At 25.7% G+C, this 13,500-nt stretch overlaps 1 protein-coding gene across 1 annotated transcript; it reads left to right on the top strand.

The window, feature by feature from the left end:
• The first annotated feature begins 6,815 nt into the window (after window positions 1-6,815).
• On the top strand, window positions 6,816-12,394 carry LOC114132591 (cuticle protein 2-like). Its single transcript, XM_027998093.2, has 3 exons — window positions 6,816-7,026; window positions 9,801-10,243; window positions 11,619-12,394. Exons 1-3 carry the CDS (start codon window positions 7,009-7,011, stop codon window positions 12,034-12,036), a joined length of 879 nt encoding a protein of 292 aa, XP_027853894.1. The 5' UTR covers window positions 6,816-7,008; the 3' UTR covers window positions 12,037-12,394.
• Window positions 12,395-13,500: the final 1,106 nt, after the last annotated feature.

Raw genomic sequence — 13,500 nt, 5'->3', positions numbered from 1 at the left:
TTGGGTAATCGATATCGACCACAATAATAACCAATCTATTCGTAAAATATCGAATAATAATATATTACATTATAATGTTTAGTCGGCTGAAAACTAATAGAAATTTTTGCTCGATTTATTCGAGAATATAGACTCAATATATTACGTAAAAGCTTTGTTATTATAAAGCAAATATAGTGTTTGCGTATACATGAAAAATTATTTTATTCGTGGTTTTAAGTGTCATAATATGAAATGCTATTATAACTAATAGTAATCAGATATCAATCAATAAATCAATAATATAAAGAAACAAAGGTTTTTAAAAATTTGTACTCAATAATTTTCCTTATAATTTGAGACATATATATATAAATTATACGATATTATTGGACGGACCTTTGATAATATGTGAAGAATCAGATAAATATTGAGTCAAATTTAAATAAACGCACATTAATATCTGATTAGAGATCTCTATTCGTCTCAGAACCAATTGATTGGTTATTTAAATTTGAATAAGACATATAACAAAAAACTTATCAAGTTTTATGCTAGTAAGATTTCTATTTTTAAATAAGATTATTGTTCGTCCATTTATGTGAAAAATAATAACGAGTGTCATCTTATTCTCATCATATTGGGGAAGTATTCGATATTTATATAAATCAAAATTAATATTGTAATCATTATAATTTTCAGATCATCCAAAATTGTAGTTAAATATGTTAGATAACTTGTTTAAAGCAAAGTTAACAAAACAGACCACTAACGAAAGTTTAAAAGTTAAAAGTTTATTAATAAGATATTTTTTCATACATTTTAACATGTTTAACTAAACCAGTTATCTTAAAGATGTGTTAATTAATTAATTTAACTGTTTAATTATTACACAAGTAACTTAAACTTGACTAGGACGTTTTTAATACGATTTAAAACATAAAAGTTTATTTTAATCTAGTAAGATTGTGTACTTAAATTGTTTACCTATTTATTCACTGAACATAATAATTATAATTATTGATTCAATTATCAAAAATGTTATTTAACAACTGACATTCAATAAATGAAATAAAAGTAATATTTTATTATTCAAATCAAAATGAATAATTTCTAAATCTGTATTTTGATTAAAATGTTTAACTGTTCACAAACCCACGTTTAAAATATAAAATGCATTAACATTTTAAAAACATAGATACTTATATATATTAAATAATAAATATTACATGAAATATATTAATGGTACAAGTTATTTTGCATTATTTTACATAAAATAAATGTAATTTTTTATATATTTTAAATGATTATAGCTAACTTACCTAACAAAACGGATAAAATATCGATAATTATTTGTAATTATAATTCTAAAAATAAAATTATTAGAAACATACTTATAAGATTAGTATATTAATATATATATTATCAAATATTAAGATTGAATACAATAGGATTACAAACTGTCTTGTCCAATATTAAATAGTATCCATTATTGCGTAAAACAAAAAAAAATTATTATTTATTTATTTTGTTTTCTTTTATACTCTACTGCACACTATTGTGTTATTGTAAAATGTAAATTTTATGTATCGAAATGTCAAGAAAGATCGGGAAAAATAAAAAAAATCCCATACAGAAGGTACTAGTTAGTATAGATAACTATCTATATAATACAAATTATCTAAACCAGACTGATGCTAAACATTTGAACAAACTACCGTAAATATTGTTTATTAATGTTTATTTTAACTCTAAAATATAAAATTGAATAACCTTCTTTAAACTTTAATCATTTCATGAAAAAACATTATTTTTTTAGATAAATTAAACATTAAACAAATAAATAAATATAAATAACCCATATTAGATAAATAGTACCTAAATACTTAATTTATATGTTTGAATAATAGAAAATAGAACTAATTGATATTAAACCAATTATGAAGACAAAGAGGTAAATACACGTACTTTGTTTTATAAATTGATAAAATGTTTTGAGTACCTATTTTAATCTACTTAAATATGATTTTTTTTTATTGATATTGTAAATTAACTGAAAAGTAGTTATTTTATGCTATTAATTATTTTTATTTCCTGCCATTTTTGATAACTTTATGTTTGAAAAAGTTAATTAACATTCTATTTTTTAGTAATTCAAAAATAAAAATTAAGTTACAATACATTTAAAAAAAAACTAAAATTATACTTAGTATACCTAAAAATAGGATTTTAAGTAATAAATAAATATTGCGAAACAATGAATTTTTTAAATACAAATATTGATAATATTAATTCATGAAGTAAAACAGTCAACACACAAGCATTTTAAAATATAACGCCATTGTAATGTAAATTATTTATATTTTTCTATGATATGGTATCATTTATTTTTCAATTTTAAACATTTTAAATAATTTTATAATATTTAAAAAAACAATGAATAATAATTGAAATTACCGTAATAAGTAGGATATAATAATCAATGTGATTGCTAAGAATATTATACTAATCTAAGTATGAAGTAATAAAAGATCAATTTAAAAATTTTATCACGAAATCTTATCGATTGTTTTTTTTATTTCTTCATGAATATAGGAATTTCGAACAACTATAGGGAATAATAAAAGTAAATTCAGACGTTTTTTAATTATTAACTGACCATAACAAGTTTGTTTTAAAATGTTTTAACGAATAAAAAATGTTTTTTTATCGTAAAAAAGCAATGCTTTAATGTAAGTTTGGGAATGGGGATTTTATACCCGCCAACGAATATATTATATACGCATGATCTCGTTGTAATAATATATAAACTCTATTAATGCTAAAGCCAAGGTATTATTCTATCCAATTTTTGTTAAAACTTTTGTGACTTCTGGACTGTAAACACATTTGTTTTGTAATATGTATATTATTCACATATATTTATGGTTTTGATTAACGACAATACACAATTATCGATATAATATCAAATAGCAATACTATAGTTTAAAAATAAACATTTAATTAATAAAATACGATTTTAATAACAACGACTCGTATTATATATATATATATACGAGTGGTTATAATGTATAAATGTATGGGTATAAACTGTACGATTCAAGATAGATAGAACAACCTGCAGTTATCACTACCATGACACTATACACTACGCCTACTGAAAATTAAAAATTAAAATGTGCATATAAACACATACGACATACCTATAAAACGTACCACACTATTACATTGCTAAAATATAGGAATAATGCGTACAGTAGTTACAGTTTTCTGAGGCAACTCTGTACACAATTTCGTTTCTGTTCAAAACATAATGCGGTGTAGCATAAAGGTGATATTTCACGGTTCGTTCGACTGCGTAATATAGCCAAAACGGCTAAAGGTACGACCGGTGACCGCCACCGCGTTAAAAGACGATGAAACTATACCTGTGTGTATGTGCCACAATCAGTTTACATACACACTACACACACATTCGATACACACGTCAAACCGACCGACTCTGAATATAAAAATAATATAGGTAATAATATATTGCAATATAGGGCTATGCTTCCAATAATATATAGCAGCTGTGTACCTATACCGCTATTTCTACACTTTGTTATATACGCTTTATTCTAAAATATTTATGTATCCTTATAGTATATGTAGTAGGTAGGTAGGTAGGTAGGTGGGCAATTTATACCTTGTGCATTAACGTCGTATATAGTGGTATAGTACACGCATTATATCCCTTTGAAAAAAAAAAATACAAATAAACAGGTCATAAAATGTTTATAACACGGATAGAAAGTAAATCATATATTGCACAGTAATTAATTTAAAATTTAATTTTTACGAACAAAAAATCGGTTTCAATCATTTTTACAGACATAAACCATTAGCCGTCGCTTTGAAAATGTACCTACGGTGTAGGTACATTTTAAAACTACTAACGGAGATAAAAATTTCTCAGTAATTTTACCATTTATATATTTGTAACTTTGAAGGTATTCAATAATATGAACTATTGGTTAATAGTTAAATTGGAAAATATTGTAAATGTAAACATTTTAGATTCTAGAACAGAGTGATGAATATGACGTATTGATTTTACAATGATGTGTGTTTTTTTTTTGTGTGTCTGTCATCACGTTTTGGAGCAGTAAAAGTGCTTTGATTTTTAAACTCAGCCCCGTTTCTGATAGGAAAGTGAATCTAGTTGGTACTTTGATGGGTCAAAAGTAAACAATTTCCAATAGTTTTCAAAAGCGTCAGGAAAAACCCTAAAAAAGTAACAAAGATAACTTTATTTTACTGTAACTTAAAAAATAATAACTCTAAGTACTTGAAATCTTCACCAAATGTTTATGTTAGTATTATCTATATAAAGTTAAATTTTTAAAAAATTTTGACTTCTTTTGAGTTATTTATAGACCACTGAAATTTTCGATTTTTATGAGAATTATATTTTTTGAAGTGTCGATAAAAAAATTTTGGATGACCAAAAAAACTTGAAAATTTAGTACAAGGTTCCTTATGAGTTTTTCTAATTATAGCTAAAAAAATTATAAGAATACATAGGCACAATTTTTTTTTATTAGCATTTGAAGTTTAAATATTGACAAAAATTCGTCAAAATTATGAATATTTGCAAATTATTTTGTAGGTATAATTTATAAAAAAAATTGCATAAGTACTTAAGAGTGAGCTGAAAATCTAATACAAGATTTTTCATAAATTTAGCTTACAATAATTTATAAAATAACTTAAATTTTGGTGTATTCAGGTCATTAAAACATAAACCACCTTTTTCACCAACCACTGGAAATTATATCTTAGGCTGACAAATCATCTTCGTTCAAAATCATTTTTCGTATACAATTAAACCTATCATTGGATTCAAATTTAACACCCCTATAATATATAATAGTGATCCACACCGGCACCTAATATGTATAGCAGAGTGGTACCCACTTACTTTTTTTGTATCTATAATAAATAATCACAATGAGACATCTTATGAAATGTAGTTACCTAAGTATTTTATTTTTCTATTTATAATTGTTTATTATTCATCGTTAATTGTTAATAGTTTACTTATACAAGTGCATTAATAATAATTTTATTATTATGTAACATTACTAACTATATAATAAATAATAGAAAACTTTATAACAATAATTTGATGTTTTGAATACTTTATACATTTATTTGTATTTAGTTTAACCTAGTATAACAGTTCTCGAACAAATTATTTCTTTGACTATTTATTCACGGATTAACACAACTGGAACGAGATAACGGAGATTAACACCCCTCAAATGTAGATGTAGACTATCCTTAAACATTTTTTTTATAGATTTAAAGATTAGCTATAATTTGTTTTGTAAAAGTCACTATAAAAGCTACTGTTTATTATTACATCTCTTTTGACATTTTTCTTTGTCAAAACAATTATAACTATTATGAGTGACTAAATTTAAAAATATTCCAAAATAATTTTTCAAACTTAACAATCATAAATATAAATAAAGTGATATATCAAATTCAGTTCGCAACAGTGAGGACATTTAAGACATTTTAAATGAATTTGCATCAAGAAAAAAATATCATTATATTAAATTATATTATACAAACAAAATTATTATTAATGTTAATTATTACAGCTTAGTACAAACATTTTTTGTTTATTCTTTCTTGATTTAATTGTATATATTGAAATGTCGGGTGGAGTAAAGCCACCCGTAGATTTTCTTGCATATATATATATTTATTAGGACTATTACAACCCCCTTAGAATCTCAACCTTAATTATAATATACAACCATACTACAGCACATATCTACAAATATTTATAAAATAGCAATTTTATGTTTTGATTGGAGATAAATGTTAATATATTTACTTTTTTTTTTTATAGTAAAATTAATAAAATATTGTTACAATACACTATTCAAATTTCAAAAATGTTCTATTTACAAAGATGATTTCAAGAACTAGGTCTATGAATATTTTTAAATATTATGTTATATATTTATATTGATTTTAAACTTGTTTATACTTAAAAACAAAACTAATTTAGTTTAATGATGAATGTAATTTTCGCAGAATAAAACTAAACACGAATACCTTATATATATTTAGTACAATGTATTTTTTTAAATATTATATAATATAATACTAAACATATAAGTACGCTTTCTAGCCTATCTATGTCTATACTTTTTAAACATAAATAGTAAATACGATCTTGAATTAACAGTTAACAAATTTTATGAAAATAGGTTAGGTATTTAATCTTTAGCAGAAGTTATGACATTTATCATTTGAATTCGTTGAATAAAAATTATGCAATATTAATGACAAATGAAATACTTAATGTGAAATTGTTGTACAATTTATTGTGTAAATGTCATTCAATATTTTATGTATTATTATAAAATGTCTTATTATATTAAATTTTAAATATATTTAATTTGAATTGTTCTTGATGAAAGTAACATATTATTGTTTATATAAAGCTTTAATTTTTTATTGTTCATCTTAAATTATATAATAATAAAACAAATAAATTTTATTTTAATAAATATATCTACCAACTTACTTACCTATTATACCATTATAATAAATAAAATATTAATAATAATAATAATAATTATTATTATTATTATTATTATTTTCGTTGTTGTAGTAATATAATAAAACATCATTGTCATTTCATATTATTTTCCGCCACCTAGTTCAATTACAATAGGGTGATTGTAACGATCGGATTAAAAGTAGTGGATAAATGGTGGGGTCGGTCTAGGATTGTTAGTGGTAATATAAAAACGAACGACATCAAGAGAATAAGTACCATAATACGAACTCTACGTCCAGTTTCACTAGATTATTTTTTCTATTGTAAAACCACTGAATATTTAATTTTGACAATTTTATTAAATAATATTGGTGTACTTATAAATTTTGTACAAAAGTAGTTTTGAAAATATTTTGAAAAAATAAAATAAATCATATCAACTTAATCACAATTGTCATAATAATATGATGAAGATGAATATCGTAAGTTATAAAAGTTATTTATTTTATATTAAGCTTATTTTAATTTTATTGATATCAAACCCTAGATTTGCTAATTTTATCACAATCTAATAATCATTAATATTTTTAATTAATATAGAATTAAAATGTAGTATTGCTGTAACTGTTGGTACTTGATCGAATTATCTAAACTATGCCGATAATTATATCATTAACTATAGCATTAGCTAATCAATGATTTTGGTTTTCAAAATATTTTAACTTTACTAACTAAAAACTTGCTTCGAATAAAATTTCAATAGAATGATCAGCCAACAATATAATCTTGATAAACAAAAATGTAATTAAAATTAAAAATCAATATAAATAATTTAAGCCATTAGTTAATCGAAAGAAATATTTAAGTATATAGAAAATAAAAATTTAACAAAAGACAATTATTATTGTATTTATTGGTCTTAAAGATATTTAGATACTAAGTCATTACTATTGAAACATTTTTGAGACAATAATGCATTTAAATCATAGATAAAAATACAATTATTGCTATAGATCAGTTCAAAATTCACAACAAGAAATAATTTGATAGAATTCAACATTTTTATTGTATTTTTTGAATAAATATATTATAGGTATGGAGAATTGTAAGGAATTTTTTCTGAGTGCAATAATAAATTATTCGATAATATTATAAAAAGTTATTTTTAAATCATTTTGCCGTAAAATATTTATTTTTTATGTTTTGTTGTGCCTACCTATGTAGTTGATCGAAACATATTTACATATAACTATATATTAGAAACACACGTGTCACGTATTCAAGTTAATCAGTTTTTAAATATTCAGGTATAATACTGCAATATATTAATTTATGCTCGCTATAATTAATAATAACATGTCGTTTTATAATTAATATACTATTCTTACGATAGTCATAGATTGTACGATTTTGTCAACAATAAAATATTTATGTTTTATCGTGAATTATTAAATTGCATCGTTTTAAAACGCATGTACCTATATTAATATGTACTTATAGCAATATAGTAGCAACCCGCTGGATTCTTCGATGTAAAGCAGCATTATATTTATATGGCCCGGCGGTGTTTGCTAATCGTAACCGTAAGACTTAATGATTTAAACAAATCAATTTATTAGACTGTACGATTGATTACATAAGTACGATATTGTATTGTTATAACCAACCTGTACACCGATGTATTCGACACACACCCAATCCATGTAAATGAAATATTATTTTCTATCTATTGGAAAACTACCGTGGCTTTGTATAATATTGTACAATAATACAATAAATGTATATATAGGTAGTAGAATATTATTGTCGTTGTTATAAACCACGACGACCACTGCCGCAATGTCGTTGCGCAAATTGTAACCGCCATCGCCACAAATACGCTCGCGCACGGTTCACTACACTTCTTTATTCGTATATATAATATATTTCGCACCATTATCGTTATATTATTTCTACATACATGTGATAGTATTGCATTATGACTTTGTATTACGACAGCATATTTTTACGTCTTAGATACTTGAATTTAATTCGGAAAATACGTTTAATGATCATTTTTATATATATACATACAACCATAACACAACGTACGCTACTCCGCATTTGGCTATGTGTAACACAAAGTATATACAATTGATAATAATTATTTGAATAGAACTATAGAGATTTTTCACAATGCCTTACCTATATATATGCAAAACAATGATCATATAGACATGCCTAGACTAGACAGTCCACATTTAGGACAAACCCCTGTTAGGGACGGATCCAGAAAAGGGTGGCAAAAGTTCAACCCTCCAGTATTCATACCACATACATGCATAAAAAATATGTAATCTAATAATTTAATTATATAGGCAATTAAGTACAATTTATAATAGAAAGATTTTACTACTCTAGCTGTCCCTAAGAAGGGTAAAAAATTGGCTTTATTCCTGGATTTAAAAAGATAGACTAACTTTACTTCGTTTATTGAATTTAATTACTAAATAAATTGACATCAATATTATATAGTACGATAATTGATCGATTTACAAATAATGTAATTATTAAAGAACGTTTAGATTTATATAAGAAATAAGGCATATAAGATAAATTTAAAATTATTGCGATGCATTAATTTACTCTAAAGTTTTGTTTATATATATATATATAATATATTACATCGCCTCTAAATCATAATTTAACAATGAACGCAAGTGATAGGTTTTATATTTATATATAACATTTAAAAATGCACGAAGTTATTTGATAATAAAGTAACGATCCCTTTGATGGAAGGGAGGCATCATTTCTTGACTCTAAATCCGTTCCCGGACCCCCCGGGATTTGTATTATACAAAGACACAATTCTCGCGAATTCATGCACACGAGACCAATTTATGTACATAAGTTACGTCGTTTTTGAAAGTATTTCATTATAATATGCGTAAGTAAGCAGAAACGATACTGCGAAAGTATCTATAAAGGTAGTTATGAAGAATACTCTCGGATATATAATAAAATAATATATTGGTGTATAGAAGTTATTATATAATATAGTCCCATATAGGTATAATATTATAATACGGAGGCAAAAAAAACGATTCAAGCACTATACAGATTCGATGGGCGCGCGGTTGTGGCGCTGTATCGTGCAATACATAATAATATTGGTATTTAATTATAAACATTTTCATACAGTGTGCTAGAGAAATATGACTTACTTGTAATTTTGTCGCATTATATGTATATAATATATATATTATATGAACAGGAACAGAGGGTGACGTCGATAAGCTTGAAGCTTTTGGTCATCGGGGTTTTCGTGTCGGCGTGCGCCGCGTACAGCGGTGACGAAGGATCGGATTATTTCCGCGGCCATGAGCCACGAGGCGTCGACAAACAGTTGCCAGTCATACTGATGCACAAACAAGCGTTGCAAGAGGACGGTGGATTTCAGTACGCTTTCGCGGCCGACAACGGTCTTCGTCAAGGCGAATCGATCCGACCGGACGGAAGCCGGACCGGAGCGTATTCGTACACGGATCCCGACGGTAAAGAAATCTCCGTCAAGTACACAGCTGGTAAGGACGGTTTTCGCATAATACAGGGCGACCATGTGCCAAAAGCGCCCGTTTCCGTGGTACCATTACAACAGCAATCGTCGGCGCCCGCTTACGTTCCACCGTCTCCCGGACGTTCGTTTGCTAAGAACAGGTATATTCTTCGTCTCAATATATTATATTATTATATAATAATAACAATAATAAAATATTATAATGATATCAAGGATGTAACCAACGGGAGCTAAAAAAGGATATAGCCCCTCCTCCATTTGCCGTGTTTTTTAAGCCTTCTCGTTCATTTCAATAATAATTCCTAGTAGGTATATTGGCAGTATATAAATAGTAAAAAATGTACTTAAAGTGTCAAAATGTTTTTATATATATATGAATATGTAATGTGTAATATGGGATGTTAGTCCCTCCTCTGGATACGTCACTGTGCAGAATAATTATACGTATGTGTATATTTAACGTACAATATATACAGAGTGTTCAATAAGTTTGGAAACGGTCATTAGACTAATTGGGACTAATAAGCGATAATATGATATAATTAATTAGGTTATTAAATATTTTACATTATAAATGTACAACAGTGTTATCTGTTATTGCTCTATGTGGGTATTAAAATATGCATACAGTAATTAAGAGTTTCCAAACTTATTGAACACCTGGTAATAAGTACCTACCGCTATCTTTCGCGGTATGCACCACCAGTGGTGCACCGAAATGGTGGATTACCACTTACCAGTTCAATAAGAGATGAGGGAACCACTGGATAATTTGACTATACCGGCACAAATTAATCCAAATCGAATTTTCGATTTTTTTTCAATTAATTTTTTTATTTTATTGGTAGGTAAGATAGTTGTAAATTAAATGATTTGATATAATTTCTATAAAAATTAATAATGGTCGGAAGTATTTTTCTGATTTTGGACTCTGTAATACTGTGATATTTTATTTGTGTATTAAATAATAGATTTGTAGTTCTTGAATCCTCTGTTCTCCCTTTAAGAATTCCGATTGCAAATTATGTTAATAATTACCTTCAGTATATTAAAATTTATTTTTCTTATAAATTAATTTCGTGTTGCTCAATAATTATGATTTTTTAATATTCTTCTAATGGTTATAAAATTCTAATTTGAGATTGTGCTCAAAATAAACTTAAATTCATAATATACAATTACATCATTAATATCAATATAAATAAATAATAAATGCATTAAGATCAATAATTTATTAAACTTCATTTACTATCTAGGAAAAAACATTTTTTTTTTTTAAACACGTTACAATTCTATTAAATTTTTGGGATAAGTAAATTGTATTAACTTATACTTACATACTTGTTAAACTTACTTTTTTAGGCTTTTCGTACACGTTAAATTTATATATATTGATAAAATCTTAAACTCAAATTAAGTAGGTATACTTAGTACAAAAACTAAAACACACAAATACAATTATTATTCATATCATTTCGTGTACCATGTAATATTATTGTTACTTATACTTGACAGATTGTTTGGAGCACCCGGTGGACCTGGATCTCAATTCAGCAGAGGCGATTTCAATAATGGTGGCAAATTTGATCATAATAGTGGAGAAGCTTTTGGTTCACCATCACCGTACAAATCGAAATATTCGAAGCCTCAACAACACTACAGAGTTCGAGAAGATAATAGTGCCGAATTAGCGGCTAGGTACGATGACGATGGGTCTTCTGCATTCGATGGTGCCGGAGATTATAGCAGTCACAGTCCGTTCCGGGCACCTTCATCACAGGCACATGCGGCTTACAATGGTGCCAGCGATAACTTACAAAAAGATGATGGTTCTTTCGAGAGCAACGAACGACAACCGCATTCGTTCGGTAGTGGTTATGCATTCGAATTTGGCGGTGCCAACAATAATGGTGGAGCGTCACCCGAATACTAAACAAACAATGTTTTCGTGTTTCTCGCGAACTTTGATAATTAAATGTATAAACCACAATTTAAGCAATAACTTTGAAAAATAATTATTTTGTTGATAATTATTTATATTCTTTTGGAGATTGTTATAACTTATAAGATATCATATTTTATATATGTATGTGTATACATATAGGTATATATATGTATACATACACTATACACATCGTATATCGTGATAATCATCTAATTTTTAAGTTTTATTACTATTATGTATAAGTATAATGTATCAGAATGATGATGATACTAATTACTAATTACTTTACTTATAAGTATTTTTTGTTATTGTTTTTAATAAAAATTATAATATAATTAATAAAGTTTATATAATATTTATGTTGTGTCTATCAATACAATGCGTTAATTTTACGACAAATCAGTTTGAAGCATTTAGAACAATAATTATAACTATTGAATTATAGACATATATTTTACACTCGATAAATCCAACTAAAATATTTCTGTTATAAATTAGAATTTTGCATCCATTTTGTCTTTTATTATAATTTTCTGTATTGATATTATTTTTTTTACCATAGCTGCCAATCACAGAACCGATACTCCATAATTAATAATTATTTGTAATAATTTTGGGTTTTCTCTTTCTCTGTTAATATAATATGTGACCACTGCCGCATTTATAAAAAACGATTAATCAACCAGTAATCGGTATACAACACATATATGGTAAAATTATTACGTGTCTGTCCATCTATCTGTCTATATTGGGGCCACGACGGCGGTAATAAATAATATTTTTACTGGGTTTTCCACTGGAGGGGAATGTCATTTTTTAAAATTGTTTTTTTAACGTACCACCCACTCCCATCCTTTTTCCAATCGAAAAAAATGTCCTAATGATATAATAGCAATAATAATATATGGTATCCTAACTAAAATAATGCTGCTATATTTCAGAAAAAAAAACACATAATATTTCGGAGTTAAATTTTATTGTAATTTGTAGTTAAAATAAATAATTCCTATAATAAATATCATATAATATACGTATAAATTACAACCGTAACAATTTTTAGATTGTACAAAAAAAATATTATTTGATAAAAGGTACCTAATATTATATAATTCACCGTGTTATTGAATTTAAATATTCAAAACATATTATATATATATTTATTATTAGTCATACATAACATATTATATTAATTTATTTTGCATCAGAGGTCTTGTAATTATTTTCTTTTTATTAAATTTTAGTTGAAAATGCGCAGGTTCAAAGTTTGAATCAGTTTGAAGAGCTTGTATAATATTAATTGAATTTTAAATTCTTCAAATAAAAAAGTATAAAGTACTTATAAATATTTTCTTTACATTTTTATTTTAGATTTGAAAATAATACATTAATTTCGTATTTTTGTAATAAAAATATGACTTATATAAGCACATAAATTATATTGTTGTAATGATA

The sequence above is a fragment of the Aphis gossypii genome, chromosome X, assembly GCF_020184175.1.
Source record: "Aphis gossypii isolate Hap1 chromosome X, ASM2018417v2, whole genome shotgun sequence".
Taxonomy (NCBI): Eukaryota; Metazoa; Arthropoda; class Insecta; order Hemiptera; family Aphididae; genus Aphis; species Aphis gossypii.
The sequence above is the reverse complement of the archived record's forward strand: the minus strand, read 5'-3'. Positions and strand labels throughout refer to the sequence as shown.

Excerpts from the sequence above, each read along its gene's own strand:
- LOC114132591 (XM_027998093.2), top strand. Across the intron at positions 10,244-11,618 it reads CGTTCGTTTGCTAAGAACAG|ATTGTTTGGAGCACCCGGTG; the intron begins GTATATTCTTCG and ends TATACTTGACAG.